Here is a 17,056-nt window from a genome sequence, read left to right as displayed (position 1 = left end):
AAATTTTAAAGTGATAGAGGAAAAAACAGATCTTATACTTTTTAATAAATTGAAAATGAATAAATTATTCGTCCTATTTGTTTTTTAGTGAGAAATACAATAAGATAATTTAGTATAGATACTAAAAAGTGTTTAGTGGACACATTTGTACATTATTATAATCAAAGTGCAGCTGAATATAAAATAATAAAATGCCCGAAAAATGATATAAAAAGTTGAATATAATATTGAAAAGAAATCCGGTCCTCGTATTATAAATAGGCAGCACACATGAGTCATGACACAACACAACTACATAGCATTGCACCCATAAAAACAGAACAGCTACGATCCAAGAAAAACGAGTGCAAGAGCTCAACGAAGAGGTATGTATGTATGACTATTACAAAACCCACTTCATATACACACACGCATATGTATTAATTGCATCCTCATCCCTATTTCTGCACTTCTTTTGATTATCAAGAATGATCTGATGTCAAATCCTAAAGCAAGACAAAAAAAATACTGACCGATGAGGCAGTTATGAGTTATCTCTTGTCGTCTTACCCAGTTCGGTTCACGCTCAACCCGAGAATTTGTCGAGAAAGACCCCAATAAGATGATATATTTAACACTCTCCCTCACTCGAAAACCCATTTATGGGTAGAATAGTGGAACACCGGCGTCCTATCTTTGATCATTGAGACATTAATTGTCCTTTAGCGTCCACATTAAATTATTAAATTATGAGAATATTGGGATGACCGGGAATCGAACCTTAGTTCTTCCCCCAGCCAGTACCATGTTAAATAACCAGCTCATCTAAAACTTAAGGTGTTAGAGGAAGTTCCCAATAAAATCATGTATTTAACAACTATGTTCTCAAAATAATTTCCAAATAATTTCCGAATGATATATTTACTCATTAATGAGATGAAACTCTTGTATATTAATGTGAATCCCACGGATGAAAATGACACGTGTCATTTTGGGAAGTTTCTAGTTTTTTTGGGTACTGTAGCATCTGAGAAATGTCCATACTCTCCAAAACGGTTACCAAAACCATTTCTAAATGATTAATTGTCATTATTTTATTGGTTATTTCATAAAAATTGTCGTGGAGTGTGTTCATAAATAAAATCAGGTCACGTGCCATTTGGGAAAGATTTTGGAATTATTTTGGGATAGGTAGTATTGCTCTTTTTATATATGCGAAAGATTTAGAAATCAGCTGAATTATAGGAAACAGTTAGCCTGGATGGAAAATATAGCATAGATCAGTCGATCCCTCCAGTATCTTGTTAACTGAATAATTTGTTTAATTGTGCAGTTTATAGATAAATGTATCATCTTCTTCCTTAGACATTCATGTCAGATACTTGATGTATGAATGCATTTACATAGATAGACACTAACACAGTAACACTGGCTTGTGTGAATATTTTGTTGATTTTTTTACTAATAATAAATTGTTTGCTTTCTCTAAATTTGACTATTCAGAAGCAGAGCAGCAGGTTTGGTAAAAGATGGCAGGCTCAGCTTCTTCACAACCACAGTTTATGTCTAGCATGGGGAATATGAGTTCTTCATCAAATGAACCCCTCATGGACAATTCTGATGTCGAGAAAATTGTCGTTCCTGAGGCCAGTTTGTTTACATTTTATTTCTCGTATTCATGTGTTTCTTTGTTTATACTATATGCCATCATGTGTTATTGGAACATCTATGAAAGGAATTGTGGCGCAGAGATTTTGTCTTTAGGCCTGATGACATATGAGATGATCAATTAGTTGACCGCAAATTATCCTGACTCAGATCATTGTAGTTTCTTAGTGTAATTATATCATTATTTACTATATTTTTTGTTAATTCTTGTTTGTGCTCTGTATACATGTATGCACATGTGTTTGTGTGTTGATAAGTATTACTTAGTAGGATCTTGAAGTGAGCTCTTGTTCTCTCCTGTGTGTTTATATGTGTAACTGAAATCTTGACTTTCTGTCTGCCAGTCCATTTCGTAAGGTTTGTGTTCTTCTGAAGCAAATATGGCAGCAAATTTGACTTACAAGTCAGAAAATGCCTCGACTAAACACTCTTTGTATATCTATTGACTTGTATCCAAGCAGATACCCTTCCCCTAAGACTAAGAAGGTCGAGGGTTCTAACCATGCTGGCGAAGTTATGTATCTGTAATTGACGTTAACCATTAAAAGAACATCTTTAAATTAAATAGTTCAGGCCAAGTAAAACAACATAAGAAATCCCATTTTTACTAATATGATTTCGGTTCCTACATTTTAACTTACACAATTCTTTATGTCTCATTACGGGTTTACTAGATAACAAGTTTTCTTTGGGTACTGGTCAAACACAGATTTTAAATACTTACGCACACTTTAGTTTCACTGATGTTCGAACCCCTCTTGTTACCAAGAAGAGGAGCATTCACTAGGCTACAATGCTACAGACTTAACAAGTTCTAATATAAGATATAGTATCAGACATTGTTTATAGCTGCTGTTGCTGCTGCATAAAATCTCCTTCCGTTCCCTGAAAGTGTTCATTTTAATGTAAAAACCGGCTAACTTTATAATTAGGTCTAAAAGTGATATCATCCATAATACTATAGAAGAACTAGGTATTATGTTCTTAACACGTTTGACAAACTGTGCCATATCAAGCAAATTAATGGAATTCACATCAATTTTGACTTATGAAAAAAGGCAAAACGAGGCTCTTCTGGTAGACAACAGGATGTATCTGACTGATAGTCTGCTGTTTGATCTACAGAAAACAAGCTGGAAGAACCTGTTTGCCTATATGGGACCAGGATTTCTAGTTTCTATTGCATATATTGATCCAGGGAATTGTAAGTTAATTATGTTTAGGTTTGTTTAAAAATGGAAAGAGTTGTCATTTCCTCACTGTCCTCTTCTTGTTCAATGTTACAGTTCAAACTGATCTACAGGCTGGAGCTGATCACAAATATGAGGTATACATATCCTATCTTATAATATAATGTCTGTACTAGACATTCTTTGTGCTTGTTGAACTCCCATGAGCTAAAATTTTGAAGTATCTTGTATTGATTAGCTGCCTCTACATCCTGCATCACACGTCGTACTGACTACCATCACCACACTCTTACTGTCAGTAGAAGGGTTATCTGACTTAGGACGAGATTAAGAGAAGATAATCTGATTAGAACCTCTAGTGAGAACAAGTAGCACAAAACATTTGTTTCCTGTCTATAAAAAAGTTCTTTATTGTTAAATGTTAATATACATGAGAACTTCTTTATACATGCAGACCCGAATTATTTATACACAGATTCTGTTAAAGCTCAATCTGCATTACAAAACAAATATATAATGGTTAAATTATTGATTCTTGAGACTTGTGTTTCTGGTAGCTTCTTTGGATCATACTAGTGGCCTCAATTGCTGCCTTAATTATCCAATCTTTGGCCGCAAACCTCGGAGTTGTAACAGGTTAGTGACGTTAATTAAAATTTCTTTTGTTATGTTCACAATTATTAGTTATTAAAAAATCACGACGTGTGTGCATTTTCCTATAGGTAAACATCTAGCAGAGCACTGCAGAACTGAATATGAAAAGGTTCCAAATTTCATTTTGTGGATTCTTGCTGAAATCTCCATAGTTGCGTGTGACATTCCTGAAGGTACAAACGTTCTTTTGATTAAGAATAATAATACATGCTGAGATCTTCACATTCATGAGGCCGTATCTGCATATGCACTCGTCATGATGAGAAACTATTTTACATGTGATATTCTTGCTCTGCTCAGGAGATTTCTTGATGCAGTGCCTTTAAACATGCAACAAGTAGTACTCCACACAATATTGTGTTTTTGAAATCACGAAAATGATCATTTATTAAATCCCGGACCTTTAGCCCATACATTTTGAATGTTATTATCCTTTTCTATTATATTTGTTCTATATAAAGTATCAAGTATCATGTTATAATGGGTTGAATAGGTAAGAGTAGACCGCTAGAGTGCTAGCTGCACTACGAAGATCAAGCATTCAGTTGCGGTAATATTGTAGCCATGTTTAGTGTATAGCCCTATATGACGTTACTCATGGAAAGCTATGGTCCATATAGGCATAGCATTATGATGCGGTAAACAAGGATCTCTCACCCTTTAAACATACCATAGTAGTTTCTATATTGTAAACAAGGTAGTTTTATTTTGTACAAGAAAACAAGCAAAGAGTTTGGTCTCTCACAAACAAAGCCTTACTGGACCTTTGTGAGTTTACAAGATCCTAGGCTCTCTCTGTCTTGGAACTTGTATATATAGATGGAAACTCAGCATTATGTTACAAGAGGGTGTAAGTTATCCAGATATGAGTTGGTGAATTATCTGTCTATTTTACACATACCAGAGGCAATGTGTATAAGATTCTAATAATCATACAATCATAAATCGTCCATCTTGTGTATGATGTAGATATATGAATTTTTTATCTATGTAGAATAAATGTGCTTGCATTAACTAGATGCATATCATGCCGAACTCATTGATCTTATTATATATAACCAAGTGAATTTATTCACTAATACGTAAATGTTTGTTGATTTTATGTTCAGTGCTAGGAACTGCATTTGCTTTAAACATGCTCTTCCATATACCAGTGTGGATTGGCGTTCTTCTTACAGGAATTAGTACACTGATTCTACTAGCATTACAGCAATATGGGGTATTTGAAAGTCTTCTAAAGTACATATAAGTTGAATCTTGAAATATAGTAATCTTGTTAGCATATCATCTTATTATAATCTGATATTAATGCTTGCAGGTGAGGAAACTTGAGTTCCTGATTGCTTTCCTGGTATTTACAATTGCCGGATGCTTTCTAGCAGAGCTCGGATATGCAAAGCCAGTTGCTTCAGAAGTCCTATATGGACTTTTTGTTCCTCAACTGAAAGGAAATGGTTCTGTCCTCGCGGCAATTTCACTACTTGGTGCTATGGTTATGCCGTAAGTGTGTAAATACACATATATATGCATGGACGTATGTGTCGAGGAACACACACTTAAACCCTTACGTCATTCATCGTTTTTCCTATTGTTTCATTAATGAAATATATTGCAAATGCTGCAGCCACAATCTTTTCCTCCACTCAGCTCTAGTGCTTTCTAGGAAAGTACCAAGATCTGTAAAGGGCATAAAGGTGAAATCTTTATACTTCGTAATTTACTTTTTACTTTCTTTTAGATGCACCTGATTTTTCAAAAAAATACATGATGAATAATGGATCTAAATATCATGTGAAAAACCTCATCAGTGAACATCCTTCATCTTACTTTGTGATGCATATAAAGACGGTACATGATTTGATGAAAGCTCTTGTAATTCCCTGAAAATTTAATACTGAATAACAACAGGAGGCTTGCAGATTGTACATGGTAGAAAGTGGATTTGCTCTGGTGGTGGCCTTTCTGATTAATGTCTCAGTTATCGCCGTAAGTGGTTCAGTTTGCAATTCCTCGAGCTTAAGCGCAGATACTGTGAAGAGCTGTCAAGACTTGAGTTTGAACAGAGCAGCCTTTTTGCTTAGAGTATGTGGTCTGTAGTGTTGTATGGTGGTTTACCACTCCCCTTTTAGAAGAAAGTAGAAGTTAAGATTTATATCTTATGACTGATTATTTTGTTCTGCAGAATGTTTTAGGCAATTGGAGCTCCAAACTTTTTGCAATTGCTTTGCTTGCCTCTGGTCAGAGTTCAACAATAACCGGAACGTATGCTGGGCAGTACGTTATGCAAGTATGTTTTCTTTCCTTTTAAAATCATTCTCCTTGAGTTTGAAGTTGAATTGATTTCAGAAAAAAGAAGCTTCAGTAGACCCTATATGCTTATCCAGTGAAAATACTTTCTGTTTACAATTAATATCACTACCAATATAGCTTCATGTAACACAAATACATTACTGATCAATAGCTTAACCTTTTCTTAGCTTAGAGGAATATGTGGATGTGGAATCAATGTAGTCATCAGTGTTGAGATGTAGATAGTAGTACTTATCAGTAACATTAATAAAACCAAGTAAAAGCATACTAAAACAAATTGTTCCTAAACTTTGCCAGCTTTTATCGTATAGTTGATGCTTAAAAACTGGCCTTATTGTCGTATTAACTATATCCCATCTTTTCTAATCTAGCTAGACATGGTTGTAATCTTTGCTAAACTTAATACTGCCTATGGAAGTATGTTCACTGTCATGTGAAAACTAATAGAGGGATCGTAATTTTTGATTAGCATTCTTGAGGATGAGAATCTTTTTTGAAATGCCTAGTCTTCCCCAATTCCGGTGCCTGTGCTGTGCAGTGCATTTTACTTTGCCAACTACTCTTTCTCATGATTCATATTTCTCTGCAGGGATTTCTTGACTTACGACTGAAACCATGGCTCAGGAATTTGTTAACTCGAAGTTTGGCTATTGTCCCTAGTCTAATTGTTGCACTCATAGGTGGTTCATCTGGGGCAGGGCAGCTGATTATTGTAACATCGGTATGTTTTTCTATTTGATCATGTCAATTACAGATTATTAATCGGAACCTTTCAATATTTTAATGTCATGACTTCCTTAACACATTTATAAAATATCTAATTACCCTGCGTGTACCTATCTAGGGCAATCAGCTTCTTCTATAGAAAAAGTTCCGAAATTTTTTATGTTAACTTTATTATGCTAGAAATTTAAACAACCTTTTTGTTTTTGGGATGTTGACGTAGATCAGGGTATGGGGGACTAGTAAAACAGGTAACAAATTAAAGTGCAGAAGTTGTACCAGGTTGTTTTTACTGTGAGGCACTACTTGTACCAATCACTATGTTGTTTAGAAATATTATCTATCAGTTGCCAAGCACAAGTATTTACGCAATACGCTTTAACCTGTCAATTTTAGTTATTGAAGCATGCTAACACTATTGTTTAATTGCAGATGATCTTGTCATTTGAACTCCCTTTTGCTCTCATTCCACTTCTGAAGTTCACAAGTAGCAAGACAAAGATGGGCTTATATGCCAACACGATTGCGGTAAAAATTAATTTTTGACATGATTTGTAAGATGTTGCATAGTTAGTTTGTTATGTCATTTGTATAGTATTCAAGCAAAATTACAACTTAACTGATCTTAGTACATGAATTTGCATCTATAGTTATGGCATATGAAATGTAGTCGATCTTTTGGATTGCTTTTGCTTGTGTTAGTAATACATTGTAATCACATGTTACGAGCAAATCTCCTTCCAACTTTTACAATCTGAAGTGAATTTATGTTTATGCAGCTCTCAGCAACTACTTGGATGATTGGATTCCTAATAATGGGCATTAACATATATTTCCTGGTGGACATGTTGATTAGCGGGCTTGTTCATAGCCCCCTGAAAATCGTGGCCAAAGTATTTTGCGGAATATTAGGATTTTCAGGCATGTTGCTTTATTTGGCTGGGATTGCATATCTAATTTTGCGGAAAAACAAAGAAGCTTCACATCTTCTGGCACTAACAACACCAGAAAGTCGACAGATGACTAACGAGGCAGGTAATGCATCAGTTTATAGTCTCCCCAGAGAGGACATAGTAAGCATGCAATTACCTCAGAGGACTACGACTACAGACATCGAGTAAAGCATGGATGATTTAGCGAGTTAATTTACAGGACATAGTAAGCATGAAATTAACTCAGAGGACTACAACTACGGATGTTGCCCAAGGACCGGTTATTTAGCTTACTTCACTGAGTTTAGAATAATCTACTTGCTCTTTCAGCTGATTAGTAGCTATTAGGCACAAGTTTGTGTTAAACTGATTAGTAGCTATTAGGCACAAATTTGTGTTAAACTGAACCTTTTGCTGAAAATTTTAGCGACTCTCGGTACCTATAATAATCCCAGTTTTGCTATATCAAAGAGTATTTATCTTCCTTTTTAAAACACTTTCAACATTTTCATGTAATGCTTTTCAGTACAAATGGTGTAGATCTTTTGGTGAAAACATCATATAGAGGAGTTGTTAGCTAATGACATCAGGTTTAAAGAAAGATGATAACTTCAATAGTATAGACAAGATGCGAAAAGTCCACCAAATACCATACACATGTTCTCCAACTTCACAACTAATTTGAAGATGGTCAAAAATACAAACCAGAAGTATGCAGATTCTCTACATTGATTCAAATGTCAACACTGCATTCTAGACATTTTTACTCGCAGTTTTAGGAACAAGGGGGCACGGTGTGCCCTGGACGACGACTAAGACTGGATATGAACGCGTTGAACATTAGCATCTTGTTGCTGCTGGGTAGGGACTGGGAGGTGACCTTTCTCCTGCAAACTCTTCACAGTTTCATATAAGCATTGCTTCACTGGTGTAAACTCGAATCCCAAATCCTTTAGCTTTTGGTTTGAGAACTTCAGCGGCTTTGCTCTTGGCTTAACTTGATCAGAACACCTGCATTAACATACACACAAATACTGCTTAATTTATCGACACTTCGTACCGTAAGTATTTTTTTTTCGTAGATAACCCGCAACCGTTATCCTTCGGGTGCGCACTTGGTAAACTCTACGGGCTCACGCAACAGCAAATCACGTGAACCAAGGTAAACCGCATTTAAAGCGACCGACTCTGACTCATGAGGTCCTCTCTTTAACCAAGTGAGTCAATCCTTGCAAGCGTACCGTAAGTACTACTACATAACTAAATCACACAATTTCAACTGTTTACCGAGACAAATGAGACTACCGGTTTGAAATGTTGTCATTCTAGTCAATCTGATCTGACATGTGAATTTAGTCATTTACCAACTTTGAAATGGTCCATCCAAGAGAATTCCCACCCACTTTCATCCCCAATAAATATTAAAGGGAAATGCTAGGTACCCGAATCGATACCCAATTTCTTTTTTCAAATGCTTATGTGTAACATAGATAAAGGGTAACATTTCTTGTAGGATTTCTTTTTTCAAATGCTTATGTGTAACATAGATAAAGGGTAACATTTCTTGTAGGATGATGAGATCCCGGGTGCATATACGCACACAAATTAAAATATGTCAAATGTCGTGCCATGTCATTTGGGAAAAAATCTGTTAACCAATTCGGGGTACCTAGCACTACTTTGGTAAATGTATGAATTTTATTTATTGCAAAACCTTTGGACCTACCTCATGACCAATCACCTAAATGTACAAATATTCTTCACCTAAAATAATTGAAACTTTCAGAGAATGCAGTGTATTGTCATTGACACTTGTGTCTGTGTTTGTTCTAATCCATATTTAGACAAGACACCTAGAAAAGAAACTTATAGTGTACCAATGTGTGGTGCTATTGTAAAGAAAAGTAGGGAATGAAAGAAAATATGTAATGTACTAATGTGTGGTGCTGGTGGATAGACAAATAAAACACAACATCAAATTGAAGTGGGCAGTGTCTATTGGAATGTACATTATAATGAATATTAATTATATTCCCTTGTTTATCTTGGCCCCCTACCTATCATATCATTTGTCATTGTTTTATTCCTCTATATTTTAAAGGGTCTCGGTCCCTAACACACATGTCATGACAGTTTATTTAAATCCAGGGGCGTCAGATCTATAAGGATTACTTCCATTCCGCGGAAAATCAAAGGGTAAAAAGAAAACTTCAATCTCGGCCCTTGAAATACATATCCAATAAAAATTACTTCCATTCCGCGAAAAATCAAACGGTAAAAAAAAAACTTCAATCTTGGCCCTTGAAATACAGATCCAATGGTTACGAAGCAGTTTGTTAGATAAGCCCTCCCCGACACGGTGTGTGTCACGGACCAAAACCCTATTTTAAATTGATAGTATAGGAAGTTTAAGAACTTTACTTCATTTTATTTGTTCTACACGTCTGTAGTTAGTACACCTACCCCATCACAGTAACAAGCCAAACTGCTAAAGCCACAAGGGTTCATGCCCAATTGCATATTTGTGAGGCTACTATTTAGACAAAAGAATGAAAACAAAACAGGCAAGACAAAAGCAAAATGGCAGATGCTAGCATTAGGCAAGACTTACTTGGTAGGAATAGGATATTCCGGAAAATATTTTGCCAGAATTTCGACAACATCACCGCGGTGAAGTGAGCTCTCGGCACAGAGGTAGCGTCCGGTTGCAGACGGATTCTCAAACAGAAGAATGTGTGCAGCTGCAACATCCTTAACATGGACATAGGCCTGAACTGAGTTAGCATAAGTCTTGGCTGATCCGGTGAGGTATTTGAGGATATGAACAATGCTGGCATTTATAGTTGACTGCAGAACTGGTCCAAGCACCAGTACCGGATTAAGTGCCACCATGTCTACTCCTCTCTGCTTTGCCTCTTCCCAGGCCGCTTGCTCTGCTACCGCTTTACCATAGCAATACCAGTTCTGCGTTTCAAGATTTCCGGGCCAACATTATATTTATACCCATTGCAGACTTTTTAATAAATAAAACTCGATTTTAGATCATTAACACCATAACGCCATGACAACTATGAATTTGACTCATCCTCGGCTTTTTAAGGCCTAATCAAATCAATCATGATAACAGTTCTCTACTCGTAACTAATTAACAACCCTTGATCAAAGCTTTTATTGCAAATAATCAAGATAAATAAAATTTTCATTCATATAATAGCGATGGATTAGCAAGTTACCCTAGTGTTCTTGCAGAATTCGAGATCACTCCAGCAACTTTCATCAATAACCTCATCAGGGCTCCTGTTAGAAGACATGTAAACAGCCCCAATAGACGAAGTGAAAATAACACGACGGACTTTGGCTTCCGCAGCTGCAACAATCACATTCTTAGTTCCAATTACTGCTGGTTCCACCATTTGTTCCTTCAATTACATCAATTCTTAGTTTAGTCTTAATCAAATCAGCAATTACTAATCAAATTACCAAAACCAATGAACTATTAATACTAGTACTTTCTTAATTACTGCATAGAAAATTTCGAAAGATAGGATAATTACAGGATCATCAGTAACCGGAGATGCAGTGTGGAAAACACCATCACAGCCATTGATGGCTTCTCGCAGACTTTCGTAATCAAGTAGATCAGCTTTGCATAATATCAATCTCTCCTCCGCTCCTTCAAGCTCTCTCAGATGACCATTCTTTGGATCACCTAATCAAATAAAATACAATAACAAATACGAAACTATATAAATGTGAAAACTCCTAATCAATTCCAAAATGCAAAATACTATTTATGCTAATTCCTAACATGTTCATCTGAAATCCATAATTAAAAATCATACCGCAAATACTAATAATCCTACCACAAATAAAAATATTTACACTCATGTACATTCATCATTTAACAATCATTTATAACCGATAAGGTCCTGACCTAGTGACGAAGGCTGAGATCATGTGTACGATAAGTCATCTGTTCACTTGCATATATAAAAAATGTATGAAGGAAAGACCAAATAGTCATCCGTACGATAAGTCACATGTTAGATTCCATATTCCTCACTTGCATGTAAAAAAGGTATAAAGAAAAGACCAACGAGTCATCGTACGATAAGTCACAAGTTCGATTCCTCTCTTGCATATGAAAAAATGTGCAAAAGAAAGACAAAAAATTATATGAAAAGTGCACCTGGATTTCTAACAGTTCCACGAACAGTATAACCTTTCTCCAGAAGCAACTTAACCAACCATGAAGCGATGAAACCTCCGGCGCCGGTGACACAAACAACCTGGCCTGAAACAGAAGGCATGCTTTCTTTTCCGACAATGACAAGTTGATGGTTTAAACACAACAAGAGAAAAAAGCAAGTTTATGTTCGCTTCTGTCTCTTGTTGTACTTGTCAAGTGCCTCTGCTCTTTTATACAGCGGGTAACTATTTACCTTTTTAACCTTCTCACCAACTACCGGTAAATTTTTAGTTACTGCTTCCGTGTGGGTCCCACAAGTCCACTTATACGTTTTAATAATTTTTTTCTCAATGGGGTTGGTGAGATGGATCTTTTAAGATGTCATAGTTTTGACGCTTTTATAATTTTTTTAATGTTTGCACAATTACAAGTATATTGTTTATATGGGTGTATATTGAAGATTTATATAATTCAGTACTGGTGGTCACGTTTGACCCCATTTATGAGTTTAAAATTTGGTGGATGAAGTTATTGTTACTCTTATATTATTTAAAAAAATTAAAAATTATATATTAAAATATATTAAATTTATTTTTCGGTGACATAAATTTTTTTATTTTGTTTAATTATAAAATCTATACTATAATATAATAACCGGAATGTAGTATAATTTGATATACAGTTTTTTGGTTGGTTTGGTTATCCCCGTTTATGACCGTCAGATATTTTTAATCAAGTGATCAGGATCATTAGATCCAAATACTAAAACAGTATACACTACTCAAGTTTTAGGTTCGAATCCTGCGAACAACAAATATTTATATTATTATTTTACACTATTCAAGCTCCCAGGTTCGATCCCGCAAATAACAAATATTTATATTATTATCTTATCAATTATAAACTATTTAATATTAATTTAAAAGAAATTTATTATAATTTTAAATAATATAAAAATATTAATAATATTAGGGCATCGCACGAGTTGTAAAACTATATTTATAAATTCGGTCAAATTTTAGTTAATTCAACTGAGTAATAAATAAAAAAGTACGGAGGGAGTATTATAGTTCCACGTCTATGAGTTTAAGCTTTGTTTTGACGAAATTATTATATTTAAAAAGTTTTTGCTTTTCGACTTGGAACCAACTTAAGCATGCATTTTTTATTCCTAACTTTCTTTTTAGCATCAAAAAGGAGGATAGTCATGTAAAAAAATTAACTTAAAGTGTTCTCGAAAAAACATTTAACTTTAAACAATTTTTGCAAATAATAAATTAGAAAGATAGACGTGTCAAGCAGCGCATCGAGGAAACACATTCAGTGGGGTCGCGACATGCTATATTATATACAGTATATGAAAACTTTTCCTGGCCTCAATAGAATTATATATTTAATACTCCCCTCACTGTTCATTTATGGTCGAAGAGTGAACACCGACACCCATCTTTGGGTATTAATTGTCTTTAGTGCCCACAATAAATTGTTGTGAGAATATTGGGGGTGGCTGAAAATCGAACCTTAGTTCTCCCGCCAGACTCAGCTCAAATACTATGTTGAGTAACCAGCTCATCTAAAACCTTAAGGTGTTAGAAGAAGATCCTAGTACATCATATATTTAACATTCAAAATATAATTTCAATTTTTTAAGAAAAATTGTTTCAATTCAATTATCTAATTCAACTTTTAATATATTTTCATAGTCAACTTTTCTTTACATATCTCTCGTTATATTTCCAAGATCAAACTTATTAGTTTTTTAAATTTATTAATATTCACTTTTATTCACTTTCTTAATATATGTAATTTTTTGAATTGAACATGTAATTTGAACCGGAGAAAGTAGAATAGAACGTCGCGGCGGAATATGAACAGAAGCAAATATATTTATGTTTTTACAGGGTTATAAATTGATCAATACCCTCACATATTTCAGCTTATGTCGGTTCAAAAATGTAATACATAACTCATATTCATTTTATATGTAATCCAAATTTGGCAAAAAATTTATATCTAAATAAAATATAATCTCGGATACCAGCACTTATATACTCGATTAAATTAAATTTTATATTATTTGTTATAAAATAATCCTACTCAGTGCTCGGTATTTGGCTAAAACCCAAATATGAACCGTAACTTTAACTTATTACATTTTTAAGTGAATAACAATTTTATAATTTCTTACTACCTTTTATATATTTAAAATTTTACAAAATACGATTTACCCACTCTTAATATGGAAAAATTTAAATCATATATACCTAATGCATCATATATTTAAATTTTATAATTTCTTACTGCCTTCTATATATTTAAAATTTGATGTTATATATTATATAACATTAAAATAAATGCATTGATAATTTAATATATTTTATGTAAAATATTTATTACATTATTTAAGAAACTAAAATTAATAAATTATAACTCATTCTACGCCATAAATATGTTTTATCACACGATATAAAATATTTTATTATAAAAAATATATTATATTATATTTGGAGCAAGTAAAGTTTTTGTAATGGGTATCTTATAGATATCATACTTGCACCATACGTAAATGGGGTAAATTTTTGATTCTACTAATTATCCAATCTTATTTAAAGAGTGGACAACCCCATTCGAATCGGGTTTGGGACAGGTTTCGGCAAATTAAGAAATCTACCCGATACAGCACAACCATCCGAACAGGGTTTATGCAGTTGTTTCGATTTAGATCCTTCTGTTTATGAACTTTCAAAGACGTTAATGACCCTTTTGGGAACGTGGATTTCATTTGAAATTCTGGATTTGATTTTATTTTAAATTCAAGATATTCTAAATCCTGTCATTTGAAATCCCTCATTTGAAATGAAATCCAAGTTTCCAAACGTCATCTAATAGATTTTACAAAAAATTTACAACAAAGTTGGTTTAAAAATTAGACATGTATTCCTGTTATAATCAATACATATTTATTTATATTCGTTTTTTCTCCAAGAGCAAAAAATAAATATTGGGACATTAGCATGGGCATATTTTACTATATTTTTAATATCAATTTTACATTTATAAATGCAATCTGAATAAGTAATTGATTGTTTATATACAATTTTGTAAGAAAACAAATAAAACAATGATTCTAATTGGAAAAGGAAAAACTAAGAATTAAAAACTAATTATGAATTGAAAAAAGAAAGATAAAATTTAAAATCAAATTATAAATAGAGAATTACAAACCCTGGGTTATGTATGCTATATATACTTAGAGGATGCTCCTCCATATCTATTTCGCAGCAGAACCTGTAATATTTGTTACATCCCGATTCAGTAATAATCGATAAAATAATAATCTCACGTACAACTTCGGGCTTCTGTCAACAAATTATGAAAAAATGACAAAAATAGTCGATTTTTGAAAAAATTTAACAAAAATAGCTATTCTGAAAAAAGTGGCCAATTTTGACCTGATTGAATACTCCACTGTCAGTTGGGTATTCTAATTTGTATAAGATACTCCACTGATAGTTGAGTATTTCATATATGAGATACTCCACTGCCAGTTGGATATCCCATCGGCTAAAGTTGACCAACTTTTCAGAAATTGGTTATTTTTGTCAATTTTATGTAAAAATAGGCTAAATTTGTACTTCACCCACAAATTATTCTATTTTCATCATAAAATACTCGCAGCTCTTTGCCCTGATTGAAGTTACGAAGATGTCGAAGAAAAACAGTACTGATATCATGAGTAGCTTTGAATTTGAAATCGATGATTTGGAGTACTACCTGATGAAGAACCGCGTCAACTCAAACAAAATCAACAAAGAAGAAGAAGATGATGATGATGATGAAGTTGTCGCTCTAAATCTCCCTCCTGAAATCATAGATGGAATTCTTGTTAAAGTTCCAGCTGAGCACCTCTACCGAGAATTTAGACTCGTCTGCAAATCATGGAAAAACACCATCTCAGGGAAAAAATTCATGCTTGAAAAACAAGAAGGTTGTGTTGCAGGTTGTGAATTTCGCGACAAACGTATCTGTGACACTCCCCAGGTGTCCTTCTGATTGCTCGCATAAAAACTGTGGAATAATTCTTGGGTTTGATCCTTGTACGAATCTTTTTAAAGTGGTGCACATGCATGCTGATGGTTGTTTTGAGATTTTCACCATCGGGGATTCGAGTAATGCCTGGAAACCAATCTCAGGGCCATGGAATTATGATAATTCACTTGAGCGACCTTCAGGCTTTTTGGGATGGAACAATCCGGTATCTATAAATGGAAGGTTCTTGTACTGGAATGTTGGTTCACCGGAGTTTGTTCTTTCTATGGATGTGAGTGACGAAAAAATTATCAAAATCAAGCTTCCTTTCAATGATGGTAAAGAAAGTAAATGTCAATCATATCACCTCAGAGAGCTAGAAGGACGTCTTTCTTTAACATACAGCAGGTCCAATGCTCAGATGGATATATGGATATTGGAAGAGATTCATGGCAAGTGGTATAAGAGACATTGCATCGATGCCAATATGATGAACATTTACGTAATGACCACAAGCAAGGAGCGCACATTGCCTGATTTCAGGCTACTTTTCCCGTTGGCTGGAACAACTAATGGAGTGTTGGTGCTCATGCACACCAGTCAGAGATGTTTATACCTTTACGACACAACAAAGAGAGAGATGAAAAAGTTTGAGACCTCTTCAGTAGATAATTTCATACTTCATAGAACAAGTCTCTTCAGATTGCAATAAGTGCATAATCTATACCCCTCAGCAATGTTATTTTGCTTTCTTATATTTTATGAAATGTGATTTCTTGGTTCTTTAGGTGAAGTAGAGGCTGATGATCCACGCAAGTAACCAGAAACTTAATCTTAATCCTAATTTCTCATACACATTTTATTTATGTAGTAGCCAAGGTAATTCATCAATGATCAAACCATTACAAAAACTCTTTTAATTAAGTAATAATAATTTTATATTACAAAAACTCTTTTAATTAAGTAATAATAATTTTATATTACATTAGAAAGGGGCATCAATTTGGAAGAGGTAATTGAGACATTTGGAAGGGGCATCAACATATTAAGTATTCTGAAGTGGGAGGTAAGATTAGGGTTATTCACGAACCGAGCCGAACCGAGTTTTGATCGAACAGAATCGAGTTTTAATTTTTTTTCTGACGAACCGAGCCGAGCCAAGCTTTCTTATCGAAAAAAATCAAGTTCGAGCTCGAGTTCGAGCTCGAGTTCATTAACTAACGAGCCGAACACGAGTTTGTTCGCAAACATAAACGAGCCGAGCCGAGCTAGAAAAAATTCAGGTCAACCGTTGTTTGACTATGAAAATAACTTATCAAATAATTTTTTTTTTTGAAACTTTGGTTATATCACTAAAATATATATATCTTGAAATTCATATG

At 34.1% G+C, this 17,056-nt stretch overlaps 2 protein-coding genes across 5 annotated transcripts; one reads left to right on the top strand and one right to left on the bottom strand.

The window, feature by feature from the left end:
- The first annotated feature begins 281 nt into the window (after nucleotides 1-281).
- Nucleotides 282-7,939, top strand: LOC141661949 (metal transporter Nramp1-like). 4 transcript variants are annotated; one of them, XM_074468979.1, is made up of 14 exons: nucleotides 282-365; nucleotides 1,483-1,625; nucleotides 2,773-2,851; nucleotides 2,934-2,974; nucleotides 3,395-3,473; nucleotides 3,560-3,664; nucleotides 4,601-4,710; nucleotides 4,810-4,991; nucleotides 5,116-5,185; nucleotides 5,400-5,573; nucleotides 5,674-5,778; nucleotides 6,391-6,522; nucleotides 6,957-7,052; nucleotides 7,304-7,939. In XM_074468979.1, the coding sequence occupies exons 2-14, from the start codon at nucleotides 1,509-1,511 to the stop codon at nucleotides 7,643-7,645; spliced, it is 1,632 nt and encodes a 543-aa protein (XP_074325080.1). In that variant the 5' UTR covers nucleotides 282-365; nucleotides 1,483-1,508; the 3' UTR covers nucleotides 7,646-7,939. The 4 variants fall into 4 exon arrangements, with proteins under 4 accessions (XP_074325080.1, XP_074325082.1, XP_074325081.1 ...); XM_074468981.1 differs by lacking the exon at nucleotides 282-365 and adding an exon at nucleotides 1,191-1,325; XM_074468980.1 differs by lacking the exon at nucleotides 282-365 and adding an exon at nucleotides 1,243-1,366.
- Nucleotides 7,940-8,047: 108 nt separating this feature from the next.
- Nucleotides 8,048-11,859, bottom strand: LOC141661950 (cinnamoyl-CoA reductase 1-like). The gene is made up of 5 exons (XM_074468984.1): nucleotides 11,646-11,859; nucleotides 11,011-11,165; nucleotides 10,690-10,875; nucleotides 10,068-10,420; nucleotides 8,048-8,467 (listed from the first exon to the last, which is right to left on the bottom strand). The coding sequence occupies exons 1-5, from the start codon at nucleotides 11,764-11,766 to the stop codon at nucleotides 8,269-8,271; spliced, it is 1,014 nt and encodes a 337-aa protein (XP_074325085.1). The 5' UTR covers nucleotides 11,767-11,859; the 3' UTR covers nucleotides 8,048-8,268.
- Between the last annotated feature and the right edge of the window lie 5,197 nt (nucleotides 11,860-17,056).

The sequence above is a fragment of the Apium graveolens genome, chromosome 5 (genome assembly GCF_009905375.1).
Source record: "Apium graveolens cultivar Ventura chromosome 5, ASM990537v1, whole genome shotgun sequence".
NCBI lineage: Eukaryota > Viridiplantae > Streptophyta > Magnoliopsida > Apiales > Apiaceae > Apium > Apium graveolens.
This window is presented reverse-complemented; position numbering and strand designations above follow the sequence as displayed.